The 22996-nt window shown below is 36.9% G+C and overlaps 1 protein-coding gene across 1 annotated transcript in view; it reads left to right on the top strand.

Moving 5' to 3' along the window:
- Positions 1 to 564: 564 nt before the first annotated feature.
- LOC306764158 (phospholipid-transporting ATPase ID-like) overlaps positions 565 to 22996 on the top strand; it is a gene marked incomplete at its 3' end in the record, with an annotated part of 41129 nt that continues 18697 nt past the window's right edge. Inside the window, exons 1-13 of the mRNA XM_079251199.1 lie at positions 565 to 631; positions 3021 to 3079; positions 5353 to 5466; positions 7118 to 7216; positions 11792 to 11853; positions 15168 to 15240; positions 16378 to 16448; positions 16557 to 16639; positions 16733 to 16891; positions 17000 to 17088; positions 18483 to 18676; positions 19305 to 19513; positions 21106 to 21149. Of these exons, the coding sequence (XP_079107325.1) occupies positions 589 to 631; positions 3021 to 3079; positions 5353 to 5466; positions 7118 to 7216; positions 11792 to 11853; positions 15168 to 15240; positions 16378 to 16448; positions 16557 to 16639; positions 16733 to 16891; positions 17000 to 17088; positions 18483 to 18676; positions 19305 to 19513; positions 21106 to 21149 (1299 nt within the window). The 5' untranslated portion in view covers positions 565 to 588. The remainder of the gene's footprint in view (positions 632 to 3020; positions 3080 to 5352; positions 5467 to 7117; positions 7217 to 11791; positions 11854 to 15167; positions 15241 to 16377; positions 16449 to 16556; positions 16640 to 16732; positions 16892 to 16999; positions 17089 to 18482; positions 18677 to 19304; positions 19514 to 21105; positions 21150 to 22996) is intronic.

Below are 22996 nucleotides of genomic sequence, written 5' to 3'. Positions count from 1 at the left end.
AGACATGGCTCCTCTTCCTGTCAGAGATCCTGAATGACTGAAGGAGTGTCTGTCTGGCACTTAACAGGACGCCTCCCTCTCAGTTTCCGTCCTACATGGGACATAACTCACCAGGGTTGGATGTTAACTAGCAGTAAACATTCTTGGACTGAAGTAACTCTTGATTATCAGCTCATTAGCAGTTTGTCATTGACTTATGTGTACATCTACAATATCGCATGGTCTCAAAAACCTTTATTTGGCAGAAATATGAATCTTTTATAGGCCTTGTTTAGTTTTGTTTTTTTTGTTTCAGACAGGTCAACATTATTGATATATATATGGATATATATATATATGTACTTTTCTTTTTTTTTAACATACATATACGTATAGCCTCTACAACACCCATGTATTCTGTTGACAGGTCTAAAAAGGATAAATGAGAAACAAAAAAGCTGTTATTTTCTTGAGAAACATTTTAACTCGAACAAGTTGTAGATTTTCTGAGTTTATGTTCCTGCTATGGAGATAAACAATGTTTGATTTGTTGTCTGTGCACAGATCAGTATGATGGACAGATAACAGAAGGAGAAAAAGGAAAAGAAGATGTCGTTCTTTGGCCTGGACTGTGTTAAGAAGACGGAGAGAGGTAAACCTGGACTACATGAAGGGCCTTGTTTCAGTGTTTCAGCGTTATTAAAATGATTTATACTGTCTGTAAAATACTCAACTTTGTTTTTATGAAAGTTTGCAAATCCATCTTCAGAAGCTGGAAACGGTCCAAAACAAAATGTTCACGTCTCTGTCATGGACGAGTGCAGCATCCTTATGATTGATGATGAAGGCCCAGTGTGTGGTTAATACTAAACCACGTAGATAAAACTGCAGTTCCCCCTTCATCCACTAGGGGCTCCAAAACAGAGCAAATCCCCATAGACTCCCATGTTAAAAAGACCAACTTCACAGCAGAAATAAACATGTTTACAGCCTGGTTCAAAAATCCATTTTAGATTTAATAGGTCAGGTTTAACTTCATGACAACTGTGGGGGAGTGTTTTCTCTTTAACTCGCCCGTTTAAAAGTAATTTGATCTCGAAGTTCGGCATATTTAGGGGCGTGTCCTTTTGATTGACAGGTACCCAATCTCCCGCTTCATGTAAGAAAAACGTAGAACAACCGCGGTTTTTACCCGGTTAACAATGTGACTTAGCTTTAGCTCGCTTACCTCTGTTAGCTGGTTAGCTCCTGTTAGCTCCGGGTTAGCTTGGTTAGCTCTTAGCTACAGAAAGCTCAGAATTCACTCGATTTCAATCATCCACCATGACGCTCACAGCCCCCCCTCTCAGCTCCACCTCTTTGCCCATATTTGTATTTTCCGGGCGAGACGACACGCATGCCCCTTCCAAGATGGCGATGGTAGGAACCGCCCACCGAGCTTCAATTCAGCTCTTCAGAAACCTACGAGTGACCTCATGCAGGCTCCGTCCATCTTCTTACATACAGTCACATCCTGAAACAACACACATGCTCCTGCACACATACTGGTGGCTGCTCTGTTCATATGGTGAGGCAAGTATTTGAACACCCTGTGATTTTGCAAGTTCTCCCACTTAGAAATCATGCTGGGGTCTGAAATTTTCCTCTTAGGAACATGTTCACTGTGAGAGACATAATCTAAAGAAATCTGGAAATCACATTGTATAATTTTTTTAAAATAATTTATTTGTATGTTACCACTGCAAATATGTAGATTTGAAAATCTAAGAAAATCAATGTTAGTACTTGGTACAGTATCCTTTGTTAGCAGTTACAGAGGTCTTTTTGTAGCTTTTCACCAGGTTTTCTCACACTGCAGGAGGTAGTTTGACACTCTCCTCCACACAGATCTTCTCTAGATCAGTCAGGTTTCTGGGCTGAACTTGCAAAATCACAGGGTGTTCGTATACTTATTTGCCTCACTATATGGTTTTTAGTTTTCCCCTGTTGAAGTCTAATGGGTTTTATGAGAAGCTTTATATCTTTAATATCTCTGAAAAGGTGTAGAAGATGCTCGGTTTGCCTGCTGAGGAATCACTGCAGTTGCTTTGGTTGTTCTACTTTTCCTTTGTTTTCTTTTTTTCTACACTTTTTTTTCTTTTTCTTTACTCCACCGTGTCCCTCTGCCGTTTCTTTCCATCACATCCTTCCAGCAGAAATTGCAAAAACCCACATTTGTGATGTAAATAATAAAGAATAAAATGTAAGAATCAAGCAGAGCATCACATCCAGAAGGCTTCTCTTGGCAGAGTAAATTAGTCCAGCGTGACACGGCAGCCACGCCGTTATGATGCTGGACAGGACAGGTTAAAAAAAACTGCAGCTGTTTACTTGCTTTCAAATTCAACACCTTAGATACAAGTACTTTATTAACTTTAGGTTACAATCAGTGTGTGACACAATAACGTTTTAAACACTTGAAACTTCCTGGTTGGACTTAGGTAATAATGTTCCCTGGTTAGCAGTAGAAAGCTACCGAGTGCAAAACGACATTTTACTGGATTCTCTGTTGACATGTCGGCGCAACAGGACGGTAAGATGCTTCTGATATTTCAGTCAAATTTACATGTTTTTGATTGAACGAGACCCCCAAATGCCAACTCAGAAAGAAGACTCAACAAGACCTTGAAGGGGATCAAATTTTTTTTTTTTCTGAGAGACATAGGAGCAAAAAGTCCTCAGGGCTTCTAAAAAAGGGCTAAAGTTGATGATGATGATGATGATGATGATGATGATAGAGTGCATGTGTGCTGAGCTGCTTCTCTGCATCTGGCTGGATGAAGGGAACCAACAAATAAACAGAAAAAGGCCAAACACTGACACAAATAATGTTAAATATCTTCCACAGCTACAAAAAGATAAGAATAAAGGTCATTTTGTTTGAAATAAATCATATAAATTATTTTAATGTTGCAGAATTTAATACAGCTTTTGTTTGATGAGTTTCCACTACTGTGTTTACAGTAAATTATGGGTTTTTTTTTCCTGTCTTTTCAAATCAGAGCTGGAGAGGAAACTCAGGGCCAACGACCGCGAGTACAACCTCTCCTTTAAATATGCAGTAAGTCTTCAATCACTGGATGCTGTTTGTGTTTTGTGTTAGAGGGGAATCTTCCACTCAGAGTTCATCACTGTAAGGCTCCATTGTCTCCCACATATGTTACTATTTAAATCGAGAACGGATGGGGCTCATGTACTTTGTAGACAAAACTATACCAGCTTTTTGTCAGTGGAGTTTACAGTAGAAAAATCCCTCTCAGGGTGGGTCTTTATTTTGTGTGTCTGGCTGTTATCAGGAGACTGGATGTCAGCCAAAGCTGCTGCTGTGTAATCTTTAATGTTTCTAATCTCTACTTGCATATTGGTGATATGTTTATCAGTGGATTTAATATTTTTAAGGAGCAAAACAGGATGAAAAAAGGATGGACCTCGGATAACAAATGAAAACCTGTTATGTATTCATTAATTAATGTGTCACTTTGATACAAAATCAGCTAAGTTAGTTCATTTTGCAATAAAAAAATAAAACAAGCTAAGAAAAATGACTGGTAATAAAGAAAAGCAGTGTCAAAACCAATCTAGAAAGAAAAATGTTATTATTATATTGATAAAGATAACAGAAGAAAATAAGTAAAATCAAATACTTAACTTTTTTCTCTATTTAATTAGACTTTTGCATATGAGTATTCTCAATATAGCACCAGGAAGATACATCTACACCACAGAGAATATAAACACTAACTTCCTTGTGTATTTATGCACTTATAGACAGAATGTAAGTGTTTAGTGCGTGGGTGGTTTTGTTATTGAAGAGATCTAGTCATTGCATGACATGGAGCATTATCACTGGCTGGCTAACAGTGTTCAGCCTCCTGACAAGATCCACCTGCTGGGAGAAAATTCCCCCCAAACTTCTGATAAAATCCACAATGACATCCCAGAGACCTTAGAAAAGGTTTTATTAGAAATTCATGAAGCTATAAATCAGAAGATGCAACTTTAACAGTTGTTTGTATGCTGCTCTCTGGTTCTCCGCGTTTCTTCAGAGATCCTCAGATTAACCTAAACATTTTACTGCTGGCAGATTCCTCCAGAGAGGCTTCATTACCTGTAATTTATCCAGATAAGTTTCAGGAAATTAACTGTCAGCTATCTGTGTACGTGCAAACATCAAACTACTTCCTTTTAGCATTTTAAAATCCAAAAGGATGTTAACTCAGACAAATGTTTTTATTTTTTAATAGCTGGATTTCTATTATATTTTCATTGAGTCACATTTTTTAAGACTAATCGAGCTTCACTGAAAGATATGTCTAGACACTGAAAATTTGGGCAATTTGGAACATCAAAGTAATTCTTTATTAATACACACACACACACACATATATATATATACATATATATATATATATATATATATATATATATATATATATATATATATATATATATATATATATATATATATATATATATATATATATATGTATATATACATATTTGTTTATAATGTATTGTGGATGACTTAAAATTTTAATAAAGGTAGAAAACAGAACACTGGTTTGTTGTTTATTTTTTAAAAAAAAAAGGAAAATCAGTGTGTATAGCTAATATCTGCTTTGTTAAACAGCTAACATCGCTAAAGTTAGCATAGTTAGCACCTTTGCTAACTGTACGGTGTGCTGTTTCTGATAACTACCGCTAGTTGCTCAGTTTATGATACGTTCGATGCATTAGGCCTCTTTGTGGGAATTAAATTAAACTAAATTAAATTAAATTGATTAGCTTGTAGCTGTAGCTGTTTTTAGCTGGAAGTTTGGCTTTTTTGGTCACAAATGTTGTATAGTTTGTTGGTAGCTTTCCATCTTAATACTGACTTAATGTTTCACTTTTTAATGTTCAAATTATAAGAGCTTCTATAAGCACACAATTAAAACACCTAAAAAGATTTCAGAATTTAGATTTTCATCATGTTAAGGACGCATAAACTTTATATGTTCAGGCAAGATATGTTTATATCTACTGGAATGATCTTATTTTCACATTACTTGTTCTCATACTATTATTCTAGTTAATATTAGGAAAAGAAATACTCAGTGTAAATGATTTCCGCTTTTACTGGAATGTAGCATTCAAATTGTACTTTTTTCCTGTTACAATGCAATTTTTACACTGATAAAATCATTCATTTATGGTTTGATTGTTTAAACTTTATTGGAAATCCCTTTGTTTCAAAGGTTAATGAAAACAGACCAAGTGCCATTTAATCATATGCCTATTTAATGTTCAGTGTTATCTATCTAATATTTTTTTATCCTCCCACACCTTTTTCAGACAAATGCCATCAAGACCTCCAAGTACAATGTCTTTACATTTCTACCTCTCAACCTCTTTGAACAGTTCCAGAGAATTGCAAATGCCTACTTTCTTGTTCTGCTGGTGCTCCAGGTAGGATGAAAACAAATCACACAGATGAGTACATGTATTCATGATTTATTTTTTGTTTTGTTCTCTAATGGAAAACACTAAAGTCATTTATTACATCAACATGTTGCTACTAACTCCTAACATGTTTATTCATTTGATATCAGATTTTTTTCAATAATTTATGGTTTTTGTTTTTGTGTTTATTCTTTATTTGGTTCACAGTTAACATTTAGTTTAATTCACAATTTCATTTGCTTTTAACTTTTTTTTTTATTGAACTTTACCTCACTTTGACTGTGGCAACTGTGTAACTCTTAGTCAAGTTTAGCTTTAACAGTATATGATTAGCTACGAATTTCTTAAACATGTAAAGTTGTTCCTTTATGAGATTTGTGCACCTCTGGATTGTTTATTAGCACACAAAATCTTTTACTTCAACACATACATATACACTATGAAACCTGGAATAAACTGAACAGCTTTTTTAACACGCTTTGTTGTACAAGCCCCTAAATCTTATTGAACAACTAATTTAGCTAATAATAGTTTAACCGTTGCAATGTGTTCAAATTTGTACCAAACTAACAGCTAAATTTTAATTTTGTTGTTTGAATCACCATGTTTGTATTGCTACATTAGCAGTTTAGCATTTGTTTTTAGCGTAGTCGGGCTAATGATTTATTAGCATCAGCTAAAGTTGAATTTTTAGCACAGATTAGCTAATTTTAGCTCACTTGTTCATCTACCATTTGCTGATGAGGAAAGTAAATCAGTAACTACAAGTCAACATTAGCATACATCTAGAGTGATTATAAACACACACAGAAAATATAATAACTCGTTTTGATTTTATTGTGGAAAAGGTTACGAGAGTTGATTTAAAATTTTATAAAACATCATCTGCTGGAATCTCTTCAGCAGATAATCCAACATAAAACGTTGACATTTCTGACACTGAAGCTGTGTGTTAACCACAGGAAGTGGACGAATAAAGGAAGTATAATAGTGAGAAAAGGAAATTGCCTCATCGAGTGCAAAACTGTAAAAACCATAGAGGTCGTCTATAGTAGCTGCTCTGCTGAAACACATAAAATGAGGCTTGGCTGGCTTTGCAATAAATAAACTAAAAATAGCATTTGTACTTCCCAGCTTGATGGATTATACATCTGAATTTAGCAGAGATTAAAGAGCAAATTTTATTTAATAAACAGAAAACATTGTTTGTTTGTTTTTTATTATCTATATAAGAAAAAATCAGTTCTTCTTCTTGCTCAGTTATTCAGTCATTTGTAAAAACAATAAAAGATCCATGGTTTAACTAAATGGCCTCCGGACAAAATAATCAGTCGGCTATTGTACAATATACATTTCTAACAGACTATGTTAAAGTGTGCTCTCCAAGTTTCACCTCAATAAGCATCATGCACACAGTCTTCTTTCACACAATCCTTCCCTCACTTTGCAGTTTGAACATCCACCCACGGCTTACCACTATCTTCAAATGTTTGACATACAGTATTTTGTGTATAATGATGCGTGGTATTGAAATGTGAGTACGGGAAAAACACATTTTCTATTTTAGCCAAGGTCACAGAATCTGAATTTCCCATTGTCACTCATAAATGTGCTATAAAATGTAAACTAATCTGTTGTGTGTGTTTGTCCTGTTCAGGTGATCCCTCAGATCTCCTCTCTGTCCTGGTTCACCACTGTTGTGCCTTTGGTCCTCGTGCTGTCAGTCACTGCTGCCAAAGACGCAACTGATGACATTGTAAGCACATTTAAAATCATTCTGTCTTCTTTCTTTCAGTTTGAAAAACAGGTGAAATTAACTAAACCGAGGGAAATTGGGGTCGAATGTGAAATTGGTGATCTATTAAAAAGAAAATAGGAAACCATGGGCATTAAAATCTTGTGGTGTTGCAGTCTGACTTGACTAGCTTTTCAATAACCATGCATGTTTTTCCAAATAGTTTCAGTTTAGTATTTAAAATTTTTACTCAAGCTGACAAATTTAATTATTTTATTCAAGCTATCAAAAGCAGGGGCAGAGCTAAGGTTTGGCCATGGGTGGCCATACCCACCACCCACTTAACCCGATCCACCCCTCACAGACAGCTGGAGTTCATTCTTGCAATTCCTGTTTTTTTTCTTTCCTTTTATTTTGTTTTTTGTTTTGTTTTTTTCTCGCATTGGGAAGCAGAACTTGAACCGCTGACCTTTAGGTCACAAGACAACCAGCTCTGCTGTCATTTACTGAATAAATAATTAAATTAAGCTTTACAGAGGCAGATAAACGAGAGAATAATCAAATTACTGAAGATAAATTTATAAAATAAATGTAATTAACTTGAAAACCAGAAGGTAAATAAATAAAACTGCATCGCTTTTCTTCAGTTATTTTATCAAGTTAAAATGTATTATTCTTGTGATTTGTATCAACAAATCAGAAAGCATAACATTTCAAATGCATCTTGACCTAATTTTATCAACTGAAGAGTTATGTGCACATGGGCTTTACTCATGGCAGTTGGCCTTAACCCCCCCAACCACACACACACACACACACACACACACACACACATACAAAAGAGCCTGAGCAAGGCAGATGCTGTGTTTTGTGACTTATTAAACTTGCTTTTGTCATTTGTCCAGTAAGTGTAGCATTACTTTGTATTAGTTTGTGTTGCTACAGAATATGATATCAGATTATTTGTAGTATGTTTGTTTCTGTGCATTATTTCTTTCTCATTTCTGTTCCGACTGCTCTGATGTAAGCTCCAAGCTTCACTGACATATAACGTATATTGTAATTATTTCCCAGCAGTCGTGAGTAAGATCTGCACAGATCCACTCCTCCCGTTAGTCATGTGTAAAGGAACTGAAGGTAATGTGTTTTTCAGGGAGGCATTTAAGTTATTAATGACTTCTGTAATGTAGCTCCATACTAAATATAAGCCTTCACGTTATCTCATCTTGGTTTTAAACACTACTTATTTTGGAACTGTGGGAAAAAATGTTTTCTCCAACGTCAGCAGTTTTCGAGCCCCACTTTTCCCTCCGTTATCAGATGTGGTCTTGTTTCAGTGCAGTTTGCTCACACATTACACACATTTGATTGTTTTTATGTTTAAGACTCCAACTTCATCTCTGCTTGGTTACTGTTTAATCTGCTGCATATTTTCCCAGTCGTCTCCTTGCTTTTGCTTTGTTTTCGTTCTTTAAAGAAATATATTGAAAACTTTAAGTCTGGAAAAGAAATGTGTTTCTAAATTATGGAATTTTTTTCTTCTGTGTGAAACTGTTTTGTCAGTTGAATTTGTGAAACTGCGCAGATGAAGTTCTCCTTTACAGTTTCAGCTCTGTCATCTGTTGGTTGATTAGAAAATAACAGAAGTTTGCTTCCTTTCTGACTCACAAGTGGGTTATAACGTAACCCACTTACACACAAGTTCATAAAAAAGTCAATTTCTTTTTAATGGACATGCTGTTTTCTTTTTCATACATCACTTCATAAGACCTTGAACAGAGCAAAATGTACTTTTATTCATTTTTCATTTAAACAAACATTTAAAAAAACAGAGAAAAAAAAAGCCTGTAACGATGTCCCCTCCTGTTATTGTGCTTGTGTTGTTCTCTCTCATATGTAAGTCGCTTTGCATCAAAGCATCTGCTAAATGACTGTAGAATAGAATAGAATAGAATAGAATAGAATAGAATAGAATAGACCATGTTTCGGGGCGAGCAACCAAGGACGCAATGCCAAATCACTTAGAGGAAATAACTGATGTAATGGGTTAAATGTTAACTCAAGCAGGAGCAACAAGAGCTTTATTGTTAACCTGCCTGGATCATGAGCAGTCATCGATAACGGTTGCCGTAGTGAGGCCACCAGGTTAACGTGCGACTTCATTTCGGCATGTCAGGTATGCAGCCACTTAAGATACTCCGGACTGATCATGCATAGAGAAGAAGGGGAGCTTGAGAAAAGTAACGTAGAAGTTACTGGGCTGGAAAAGTGAACGAACTTTACAAGCCAGCTGCTAGTTGTAAAAATTGAAAAAAATAGTAGAAGTGCTAAATTCTTACCTGATTCTGAGTTTTTATCTAATGGAGTTTCAAACTTCTGTCCTGGAGGTTTTAAATCTTTCCCTGCTCCAACACACTTGACGGAGATCAGTGTGTCATCGTGCAGAAGTTGCCCAAATAAAGTATGGATCAGGGAATCAACTATAACCTGCAGGGTGGTTTGACAGCGTTGATCTAATTCTTTTCCTGTTAGTTTCTATTGTTTTTTATTACATTTGACAGAACACAAAATCACTTTTTAAGATTCATGTAACCATTAATATGTTTTTAGATTAAAACTTTGACAGTAAAACCACAGCAGATTGCAGGTTTTCTCTCTGTGTGTTACTGGAAATCTAAAAACAAGGTAGTTTAAATCACTGGAAAGCAATATTTCTAGAAATAACATATTTCCAAATGTCTACTGTTAAGGTAGTTGGTTCTTTATTGCTGTCTTTCAGCCGGTTTAGATTTGCAAGAAGAAAAATTTCATAGTTTTAGCAACAAAACAGAAAATGAAGTCATGAACAGTTTTGGTTATTTTAGTTTCAGTTTATGTGTCAAATTTCTAAAACAATTTTCCCAGCTATGATTTATAATCCTCTAATATCAACATCATACTTGTCTTTGTGACCAATTTAATTTTTTTAATTCCCGATATCAGTAAAAACCCTTTGATTGTTCAGCCACTTTGCCCTGACTTAATCATTTAAGCATAACAAAGGCACCTAACACAAGTGATGAACTGGTTTTGTATTGATATGTATGGTAATGCCTGAGTTGCAGCCTGTTGCAAAGATTTAATCCAGTCCAATTCATTAGTTGTATCTATAAAAAATGATGCCACAATTGCACAGAAATAAAATGTTTTCGTACAAAGAAGTTCCTTCTTATTGGGTTTGGGGAAGAAAACGTGTTATATATCAGCTCAGCGTGCAGCACCGACTTATAAAAATGAGGAAAATAAACAAGTGGAGGACAAAAAAGATGTAGATGACCTCTAACATCTATCTACAGCAGAGCCTGGGCCTCAACTTTACTGAAGCAGTGTGGGATCATCTGAACAGAGAACAGAACAACAGGCAGAAACATGGAAGGAAGAACTTCTGAAGGTCCTTCAGGAAGCCTGGAGAACTATTCCTGTTTAAATAAATCCCCGTAACTCTTCTTTGTTTAGTTAAGAAATAAGGAGAGCCTGGAAATTCACAGTCCAGACACAGTTTGACACATAGACACAGTTATATTATAATAATTCCACCTTTTCTAATGTCACATAAACAAAGTGACTGTCTTTCATTCAGGATACACTCAGTCCAGCTGTGTGGGACTGTTTCATGTAGTCCAGCCACAAAGAAGAAGCTGCTTTTTATACACAATCATGCTGATTGGCTCGACCGCAGTCTGCTATGCTCATGCTTTCTGTTGTTGGCTGCACATTTAACTGTATAATAATAATAATAATAATAATAATAATAATAATGTGTGGTGTCTTGTAAAAACTGTCCCAAAAGATACAAATCTGTCTTCTGTGGAAGTGGTTGTGTGACTTGAGCCAGACTTGAGTGTTTTATGTTATTGTTGGTAATTATGGGCTTGAATTTGTGCATGAGTGAGATTGCAAAGTGATTTAAGTGGTTATCCCCTTATCTGAGGTCTTTCAGTCCACCAAGTTTCATAGAGAACCCTCTAAGGTGAAAATCTGTTCATGAGTCATTGAAGAGAAAAGAGAAACTCCACCTTAGCTTTTAAGTTTATGTTTCCACTTGTTTTCCCCAGGAATCAGATTTTTTCTTTTAATTAAAACATCAACAACTCTTTAAAATATCTCCTCTGCACATTTAACTGTATTATAATAATAATAATGATAATGTAATGTGAAATGTTAAGTGAGAGGCGAAAGCATGAAGGAAAACGTGCGTTAAAGCAGAAAAACACAACATAAAAAAAGGACATTTCTAAATGTGACAGTGATTGCAAAAGCGAAAGCCTGAGACGTAGACACCTCTTTGTCTCCCTCATGAGTATTTATAGGATCAGAAACCAGACTAAAAGAAAAAAAAAACATATGTTGTTGTTTTTCAGACTTTTGTTCAGTTTCTTTCCCTTTTTTTCTAAAACAGAAACCCAAATTTTCCCATACACCCTAAACATGACGCAGTCTGTTTGTTGAGCAGAGCTGCATGTAAAGGGAATCTTCACCTCAACAGATGAATGAATCACTGAACAAATGAAGTTTCTTTTGACTCATTGCTGCCTTTGTTTGTCTGTCTTCCTCTAGAATCGCCACAGGAGCGACAATCAAGTTAACAACCGAAAAGTTCAAGTGCTGATTGACAGAAAGTAAGTTTTAACCTTTAAATACACATTTGTTTAAAGGCTGGAAATGAATAATCCATCATCTAAAGGAGGAAAAGATCTCCACACTGAATCTCTGACTGGGACATTACCTGTTTTGTTTTTCCATCCCATGTTAAATCAACCATATCTCACATATTGGAAATAGCAGACATCAGGTCAACAGGAAGTGTTTTTCACCATCCTGCAGCTACTTCCTGTGGCTGCACAGCAGAGACGGAGACCCAGTATGCCATGAAAATTCAGGAATCCTCAACAAAACTGCGTAACATGAAAGTATGAATCCATCCTGCTGAAATAACCTTAAAAAAAACACTAAAAATATTCCATCACATCCCAAAAAGTCAAGGTAGTTATATGTCATATGCTCAGTTACATTTGTACCAGTTTACCGTTCCTCATTCACCAGTCTGTCCAGTATGAAAACTCGCCATAAGACTCTTTTTCTCATCGGCTTTTAAGTTTTTATTTGCTTCTATTTGCTTTTATTTGTTCATATTGAGCCTTTTATTTAATTTTCTTATTGATTTTTTAACATTTCAGGTGTTTTAGCTGCTATTTGACATATTGTACAGCAGTTTGTGTTGCCATAGCTGTTGTTAAAAGGGCTTTATAAATCCAATTTGGATATGGTAGTAATAGTAGTAATAATGCAAAAAAGTTCAAATGGTAGTAAGATAAGAGAAAATATACTAAACAAACAGTATAGTAGAGAAACCAGTGTAAGTTTTACAGTTAATTCAGGAGACTGGTTATTAAGTGACTGCATAGCACGGAGCTCGGCTATATGCATGGGTGTGAAAGGTATATTGGCAAATTAGCCACTTTAGTCAGCACTGGTGAGTCATACGTTATACTGCCAGTCACTGTAGAGTATAAGTACACTGCTCAATAAATTAAAAGGAACACGAAAACAACACAAAGTATTTCCAAGTCAACCACACTTCTGTGAAATGGAACTGTCCACTTAGGAAGCAACACTGATTGACAATCAATTCCACATGCTGTTGTGCAAATGGAATAGACAACAGGTGGAAATTATAGGCAATTGGCAAGACACAGCCAATAAAGGAGTAGTTCTGCAGGTGGTGACCACAGACCACTTCTCAGTTCTGATGCTTTCTGGCTGATGTTTTGGTCACTTTTGAATGCTGGCGGTGCTTTCACTCTCGTGGTAGCATGAGACGGAGTCTACAACCCACACAAGTGGCTCAGGTAGTGCAGCTCATCCAGGATGGCACATCAATGCCAGCTGTGGCAAGAAGGTTTGCTGTGTCTGTCAGCTGTGTCTCAAACAGTCAGAAACAGACTCCATGAGGTGGTATGAGGGCTCGACATCCACAGGTGGGGGTTGTGCTTACAGCCCAACACCGTGCAGGACGTTTGGCATTTGCCAGAGAACACCGAGATTGGCAAATTCTCCACTGGCGCCCTGTGCTCTTCACAGATGAAAGCAGGTTCACACTGAGCACATGTGACAGACGTGACAGAGTCTGGAGACGCCGTGGAGAACTTTCTGCTGCCTGCAACATCCTCCAGCATGACCGGTTTGGCAGTGGGTCAGTAATGGTGTGGGGTGGCATTTCTTTGGAGGGCCGCACAGCCCTCCATGTGCTCGCCAGAGGTAGCCTGACTGCCATTAGGTACCAGATGAGATCCTCAGACCCCTTGTGCGACCATATGCTGGTGCGGTTGGCCCTGGGTTCCTCCTAATGCAAGACAATGTTAGACCTCATGTGGCTGGAGTGTGTCAGCAGTTCCTGCATCATGAAGGCATTGTGTTATGGATTGGCCCGCCCGTTCCCCAGACCTGAATCCATTTGAACACATCTGGGACATCATGTCTCGCTCCATCCACCAACGCCAAGTTGGACCACAGACTGTCCAGGACTTGGCGGATGCTTTAGTCCAGGTCTGGGAGGAGATCCCTCAGGAAAACATCCACCGCCTCATATCCCTCTTTAAACCAAGGATCTCAAGCCTTGGTCCATGAGGCCAACTGTCCCTTTAAATCTCTTTTTCCTCTTTCTGATGCTCAATTTAAACTTCAGCAAGTCATCTTGACCATGTCAACATGACTAAATGTGTTTAGTTGCTGCCAAGTGATTGGCTGATTAGATATTTGTGTTCAGTAATTGAACACTAATCAAATGGCTGGTGAGTGCAACTCTGAATTTTATTTAAATGTCCATATATATATTTCAGTTTGGAGTATTTGCATGTATGTTGTGTCCTGAGCAGCAGATGTGCACTGTGTGAAACATCTGGACGGTGGCTCAAGGAACAGTTACCTCTCTGTTTTACTTACAGCTTATAAACTCCTTTATCTTTGACGATTATAATTATTATAAAGTTGAATCTGAAATCTGCTATGGAAGTAAAACTAGTTGTAGAAGATGGCAAAAAGAGAGTTAATGAGTTATGAAATTTAACGGATAAACTAAAAGTCAAAGCATCCTGATGATCCTTGTTAACATTTTAAAATGTAATGCAGCCATTGAATCAACTCTTTGTTTCCATCCATGTAAACATCAGATGTTTTAATGGTTAAAGTGATTTTTAATAGATGTAGTAGATCTTAAAAAGTTCTGAAAATACAGAAAGCTTTTGGTGTATTTCTGGATGCTTTTACAATCACGATTATGTGATTTAATCTCATAAAACATTGTGGAAGTTAGAAAACACAGCAGAACTAATGTAGATCTTTTTATAGCTGCTATAATATTTCCTCACCTCTGTTCACTGAGCTTCCCCTACGGTGTTTTGGAGGCTTAGAAAAGCTTTGAAAACGCTCAAATAGATCAGTATGTGACTCTTCAGGAAGGATCCCATTATGGTTCTTCATTTCCTCAGAGGAAACAACACTGTTTATTTCAGACATTTGCTTCCAGCACTTATAAAATGAAAGGAAGTCAAAGTTTATCATATAAATATAAGATATAAATGTTTCATTGCAGCCATAATAGAAGTTAAGTTATTACAAATGTAAATCTGTAACTTAAGACCTTCACAACTTTTAACTGGTTTGGGTCTGGCACGATGCAGCCAAGCGCTACAAACCATTGCTGTTACTGACAGGATGGCCATACAGGAAGCTGGCAGGAGCATGCAGTCAAGGAAAGTGGATTGTATTGGGATGACCTTGGTGTTCAGTGACTATTTATGGTCCCTTAGGCAGTTTCTTTCCTCATAATCTTCAAAAAGACGGGAAAAGGCAAAGTTTTACTCGACAGCATGTCAGGTTATACAAACACACACAGTTTAGATACACATTAACCGGCTTTGTTTCCTGTTGTCAGGCTGCGCAGTGAGAAATGGATGGACGTCCAGGTAGGAGACATCATCAAGCTGGAAAACAACCAGTTTGTCACAGTGAGTAAAACCTTTAAAACGACTGTTTCCAGATCTATATTTAGCCTTGTTTCTGAAAAGAGTTCACCTTGGTTAATTTTTTATTCATTTATTTAGTTATTTACATTTTCCATTACAAGCAGACAGACAGAAAGACACTAAATAAATATAAATACATTTTAATTAATTAAGAATAAATACATTTTAAAAAGTAAATTAATTTAAAATAAATAAATAATAGGAACTAAACAAATAAATTAATAGTAAAAAACAATAAATAAATTAATTGAAACTAAATAAGAGGGCTGCACGGTGGAACAGTGGTTAGCACTGTGGCCTCACAGCAAGAAGGTCACTGGTTCGATCCTTGGCTGGTTTGGTCAGTGGCCTTTCTGTGTGGAGTTTGCATGTTCTCCCCATGTATGCATGGGTTCTTTCCAGGTACTCCGGCTTCCTCCAACCATCCAAAACACATGCATGATAGGTTAATTGGTCACTCTAAATTGCCCCTAGGAATGAGTGTGAGCATGAGTGGTTGTTCATCTCTCTGTGTGTGGCCCTGCGATGGACTGGCGAGCTGTCCAGGGTGTACCCTGCCTGTCGCCCAAAGCCAGCTGGGATAGGCTCCAGCTTCCCCGCAACCCTGAATTGGAATAAGTGGTTCGGAAAATGAATGAATGAATGAACTAAATAAGATCTGAAAAAATGCAACAAAAAAAAAAAAAAGACTGAATATATTTTCTTCTCTAATTCTGAAGAGTTTGCATAGCTGCATTGTCATGCAGGTTATTTTTTCATGTTTTCACATTTTTTTGCTACTAAATAAACCAAAAAAAGAATCAACAAACTATCATCTTTTCAATCAACGATGTGTTTGGATAAAGCTTTATTTCCTCATAACCTGAATAATTTCTTGTAAACTTTAAACCTTTTATTTTTAAGCATTTAAAGTGACAAATAAACACCATGTTTAGGCATAAACCTCATGTTTACTGATAGTTTGTGTTTTTTAAACATTGATGCCACACAATCATGTCATGTTAGGATCAGTAAACAGCCAGCAGATGATGGATTGTAAAGTCAGATGCTCCACATGTTGTGTGTCATTCTACCAGCATGATTAATAAGGTAAAATAATAAAACCCTTTCTGATTTAAGGCTGACCTCTTGCTGCTGTCCAGCAGTGAACCGCTCAACCTGGTGTATATCGAGACTGCAGAGCTGGACGGGTTGGTAGCGATCACAACTCTAAAGCAAAACTTTGTGTTTAATCGGATATGTAAATAATTCATTTATGTATTTTCTGCTTCCTTCTTGTTTTTTCATTTCCTCCTCAGAGAAACTAACTTGAAAGTGAGACAGGCCCTTCCAGTGACGGGAGATCTGGGGGATGATATTGAAAAACTAGCTGACTTTAATGGTAAAATCTGTGCAGGACAAACATAAACTTTGCCTTTTGGCACAGGCAGAGTTAATCCTAGGAAGGAACTGAAACATGTTTGTCTCTTCTCAGGCGAAGTGCGCTGTGAACCCCCCAACAACCGCCTCGACCGCTTCATGGGAACGCTAAGCTACGGTGGTCAGAAATATCCGCTGGACAACGAGAAAATTTTACTGCGAGGCTGCACGCTCAGGAACACCGACTGGTGCTTTGGACTGGTGCTGTTTGGGGGTCAGACACATGTTTTCATGACACTGATGTGAATAAAAGGAGGATCTATCGTGTGGAAAATCTTGTGAGCAGAGATGATTTGATATGCTTCATGTTTCTCTTGTGCAGGTCCAGAGACAAAGCTGATGCAAAACTGTGGGAAAACCACATTTAAGAGGACAAGTATAGACCGTCTGATGAATATCCTGGTCCTTTTTGTGAGCCCCTGACTTTATTATTTGTTTAATTTTGTATTTTATATTTATTTTGATCTCCATTAGCTGCTGGAGAACAGCTATTCTTCCTGGAACTATCCCAAGTTTTTTTACACAAGTTTTTTACAATACCTAAACAGTGATTAGAAATATTATAAAGAAATATTGATTTTCTAAGTTGTTATGTTTGATCAGTTGATTTTACCCCAATTATAAAAATGAATAAAAAAATAAAAATAAAGAAAAGGTGTACATTTCTGCTTATAGTTTTGTCTTCAATTGAATAATTACACTTAAATACAAATGAAAGAACTAGAAAAGCACTCAGAGAGTGCAAACCTCCGACAAGGTTTATTAAAAAGTTCCTGGATCCAAACAGCGATCCGGATCACCACCAAAAGAAAATCAGTTTTTCCTTTTCACATTTCCAACTCCTGAAGATTTAATCAAAATCCATCCATAACTTTTTGAGGTATTTTTAGTATGTTTTACTGTTAAAAACATAACCTCCTTAGAGGTAAATTTAGTTGAATCCATAGACATTATTTAAATAAAATCAATAATAACCAATAAAATTAGAAAAATAAGTTTTAATCCATTTCATAAATATTTAATATAAATATGATTTGAATAAATATAAACTTTTTAAATACATTTAAATCAAATAATATTTATTTAAATATATGATCATTTTATTTTTTAGATTGTGGCTTTCGAAATAATGAAATATTGATAATTTTATATTAAATAATTGGAAAACATTTTTTTTCTTAAATATATTTAGTTTATAAATGTAATTTATAACACTACACAGTGTTAAATATTAAATAATAAACCAATACATACAATATTTAAAATTTTATAAAATCATCAAGATAATTTTGGTTGAATTTCTTTTACAATAATGACATATTTAGCATTGCTGCTAAGTTGTTTTAGGCAATTCATTCACCCTACTGGTTAATGTTTCTTCGCCGTTTATAGACCCTCTAAAAGCTTTGATTTTTTTTTTTTTTAAAACCTTTTGGTGTGATGGTTTATTCAGGATTAAGGACTCAAACACAAACCGAATACGTCCATGAAAGACAGGTTAAACATTTCCACAGATTGGTTGAAAAGCCACATTTGTAAATTATAAATTGGAAATGTAAAACAAGAATTAATGAAAACAAAACAAGAAACTGCAGATGTAAGCCGGCAAAGAGCCAGAACAAATGACATCTAATTAAATTGGTTTATTTTGCAGCTTTCATCCATGAAGCATCACAAAGTACTTAACATATATTACAATCAACCAACAGAAAAAGAAAAAGAAAAAAAAAGTACAAATTTGCTAAACTACGAGTACTGATATAATAACAAAATTGTAAATGCAGCCTTCTGTGATCCTCTTGCAGATTTTTGGCTTCCTGGTCTTCATGTGCACCATTCTGGCAATTGGAAATTACATCTGGGAGATAAACGAGGGCTCGGAGTTCACCGTCTTCCTGCCGAGGGAAGACGGCAATACTGCTGGTTTCTCTGCCTTCCTCACCTTCTGGTCCTACGTCATCATCCTCAACACTGTGGTGCCTATCTCCCTCTATGTCAGGTAAGGCTTCTTAGCTTTCAGTGTCAACAAACAGTTGACTGGGGGGGGGGGTTGGCTCAAGTTGTGACAAATGAACAAACATATCTGGGACATCTGTCATATTTTATTATTTTTAATTAAAGGTGACTTAACTAAAGAGTTTTATTTTTTAATATGTGCATTTTATGAAGACTGTGTCATTAAATAAGTCCAAACCGAAACTAATAATTTCCAATAATGCATTGTGGATATCTTAAAACGGTACAAAAAGTAATTTCCATCCAGTGTTACTCTAAACTGGGTAAACAACTTAGTCTGGCTAACTAAGCCTGGTGAGTAGCAGGCTAGAAATCTCATTTTTGTGAAACCAGTCGTGCACAAGGTCAGGATAACCGATCATTTCAAGATCAGTCGATGCAGTGCTCAGAAAAACTGCGACAAAACCAAACTTTACATCACAAACTCCACAGCAGTGTTTCTCAATCAAGGTCCTCAAGTACTGCTGCCCTGCATGTCTTACACACGTTTCTACTCCAACACACCTTATGTAAATAACATAAAACATCAGAACAAAAGAGGACACGCTTTGTTTTTTACACGACTCACACAAAATGCATAAAAAGCAGCTTATATTTTCATCTTTGGGCAGTGTGGAGATCATTCGGCTGGGGAACAGCTTCTACATCGACTGGGACAAGAAGATGTATTATTCTCGCAATGATACCCCTGCAGAGGCTCGTACCACCACCCTGAACGAGGAGCTCGGCCAAATCAAATACATCTTCAGTGACAAAACCGGAACTCTCACCCAGAATATCATGATCTTCAACAAGTGCTCCATCAATGGAAAGTCCTACGGTAAGCTCCAAGTTGTCCAGAGATGTTATGATTACTACGCACTTAGTTTGTTTTGGTTTAGTCGACTTTTCCAGATGTGTTCTCCCTTGTGGAGACACTTTTAGTTTCACCCGTTCAACTGCTTGTTAACACAAATATCTAATCAGCCTATCAATGCATGTAGACCAAGGGCGTTTAAAATCAGTCCTTGAGGGCCGCTGTCCTGCAGGTTTTCCATGTATTCAATTCAATTCAATTCAACTTTATTTATATAGCGTCAAATCACACCAATGCCATCTCAAGACGCTTTACAGACAGAGAAAAAAACATAATGAAAGCCAATTCATAATAGCCTATTTAAGGAAACCAACAGATTGAGTTGAGTCCAACTCAATCTCCCATCCTGAGCAAGCACACTGGCGACAGTGGGAAGGAAAAAACTCCCTTTTAACAGCAGGAACATATTCCTGCTTCAACACACCTGACTCGAATTAAATGGACCTAACAGCTTATAAACTTCAGCACAATGACTCATGAATCTGAGTCAGGTGTGCTTCAGCAGAAAATCTGCAGGATTATGGCCGTCACGGACCGGAGCTGGACATCCCTGATGTAGACGACTTGATGAAGTTCAAACGGAGCAACAGAATGGTGAAGAAGGTGGCATGGTTGATGTTGCCAGATAGGATTTTCAGAGTGTTTCAGAAACTGCTGATCTCATTTCAGTTCAAAAAACTTTATTTATCTCTGACAAGCAGTTTAGTTTCGTCTTATAGTTAAAACCACAACAGCATTCAGACATCCGGGACGAGTCAGGGCATCAGGTCACAGGAATAGATTGCAGGTCATCAGTCATAAAAACAACACTGAGAGAAGATCTACTGGAGTTTTTACACACAAACATCTTGAGGATTTACAGAGAATGGTCGGAAAAAGAGAAAATATCCAGCAAGCAGCAGTTGTCTGGTTGATGTCAGAGGTCATAGGAGAGTGGGCAGACTGGCTGAGATGATAAAAAGAAAAACAAGTAGAAGTCAAATAAGCACAAATAAGCCAGTGCTGAACACACAACACGTCCAGCCTGGAAGCAGATGGTCTCCAGCAGCAGAAGACCACACTGGGTTCCCTCCTGTCAGTAAGAACAGGAAACTGAGGCTACAATTCACACAGACTCACCAGAACTGGACAATAGAAGATGGAGAAACGTTGCTGGTCTGATGAGTCTCCATTTCAGATCCACTTTCAGATCATAGAGTCAGAGTCTGGTAGATACATGACGAAAATATGGTCCATTGTGTCTCGTTTAGGCTGCTGGTGGCTGACAAATCTGCAGCATCGGTGTGATGCTTTATGTCAATATAAAGCTTAATATATGAGGAATGTTGGATTAGCAAGCATTAAGGCAGCCCTGATGCAAAAGTGCATTCAATGAGGTACCAGCAAGGTGTGCCTAAAATGTGACCAGTCAGTGTATGAAAGCAGTTGAATTCTTGCTTTTGTGGGTTTTAGTTTCAGTCAACCATTGTATTATTCGTTTCCTGAACTTTTAAGGTCTTGTTATTCCACAGGAAATGTTTTCAGTGGATTGGATTTATTATTTTCTTCCTCTACAGGAGATGTGTTCGACTACACTGGCCAAAGACTCGAAACCTCAGAGGTGAGTTGACATAGAGTCCTTTCCTCATAATAAAACAGAAAAAATGAGGGGGTTTTATGTGGCTTTAAATTGCATTTGATGTCATAATGTTGACACTTCAAAGCATTTTCTCATGCATATCAATGATAGTTGAAAGGATTTGTCTTTATGTTGTCATGCATCAATCAAGAATCACAAAGCTTTTGCGTGTCCTGTGTCTGCAAAAGTAAAAATAAATAAATAACACTTAAACACAACACAGAGACAATGGGCAAATCCAGTAATATTGGACATATGCAAATATTTATTTATGAAAAGACAAATGCAAGAGATATTAACATTAAATTTTGTCATAATGTCGTATTTTCTGAAGAGAGGAGCAGGTAAAGACAGTGTATTTCAAATGCTTATAATTCTTAAAAATGCCCTTTTTGAAAGTAAAATCTTATTATGTTTGGCACATAATACCATATTGCAGTAAATTAAATTATTTTTTATCATTATCATTGTTAGGTCCCATTTATCATAATTTACACATTTCCTTTCAGGTATTAATGTAATTATAACTCTGTCAAGATTACTGATATTTAAAAATACAGAGTGTAAGAATTACTGGGATAAAGATGGGCGTAGACATGACCTCATATGCCAATCACACTTGTGATCGGATGGTGGCCATCAAAGGTCAAAATTCCTCCAAACATAAATAAGTTTTCATATCTGAGTGAATCCAGTGGCCTCCAGTGCAACATGATTTTACTGCAGGTAACTACTTTTGTATCTTTTAAAGATGCATTACGTAACTTTCTTACCTTAAACCTCTGCGTTCCGGACTTGTTTGATGACACGATGACATCTATCATGTAGATTTCTGGAGCCGCTAGCGTCCCAAGACTGAGAAACCGACATTATACAACTTTATCATCCGAGACTTTGCGTGACTTTGCAGCAAAGTTTTGTTACACACACAAGTTTGAAAATGAATAGAAACATGCTGGCTGTTTGTGAACGCACAACGCTGCTCATTCAGCAAAGAAATGAACAAAGATTAAAAGAGAGAAAGAGACAAAACGTGTCATTGCAAGATCATCTTTTTCCTGCTGGAGAGAGCTAACAGTACTGAGGTTGGATATTAGTTGTTGATTGGGAGCGTGTGACGTGTAAAAAGGCAAAAGTTCTGTCATGTGTCTCTAAGGCGTTACTTCCAAATCAAACAAAGCTGGTACTGGTAGCTCAGGGGTTTCTCACTTTACACAGAACAGTTTGTCCATTCAGAGACACCGTAGTTAAAATGGTGACCAGACTATGGCAGATGCTATGTGTGAACTTCCAGCAAGTTGATATGAGTGGCTCGTTTTAAGCATAGACTGTATATAAAAAGATGGGCGGAGCCTCTGGGACGTCACCCGTAGGTTTCTGAAGAGCTGAATTGAAGCTCGGTGGGCGGTTCCTACCATCACCATTCTGGCAGGGGCATATACAAATACAAATACAAATATGGGCAAAAAGGTGGAGCTGAGAAGGGGGCTGTGAGCGTCATGGTGGATGATTGACATCAAGCTTTTTGTCGCTAAGAGCTAACCAAGCTAACCCGAAGATAACAGGAGCTAACCAGCTAATGGAGGTAAGCGGGCTAAAGCTAAGTCACATTGCTAACTGGCTAAAAACCGTGATTGTTCCACGTTTTTCTTACTTGAAACTGGAGATCGTGTACCTGTCAATCAAAAGGACACGCCCCTAAATATCCCAAATTTCGAGATTTAATTACTTTTAAATAGGCGAGATAGAAAAAAAATTCACTCCCCCCACAGTTGTCATGAAGGTAAACCTGACCTATTAAACCTAAAATGGATTTTTATACCAGGCTG

The sequence above is a fragment of the Telmatherina bonti genome (assembly GCF_933228915.1).
Source record: "Telmatherina bonti genome assembly, chromosome: 13".
NCBI lineage: Eukaryota > Metazoa > Chordata > Actinopteri > Atheriniformes > Telmatherinidae > Telmatherina > Telmatherina bonti.
Note: the sequence above shows the minus strand (reverse complement) of the source record. Positions and strands in the feature narration are given on the sequence as shown.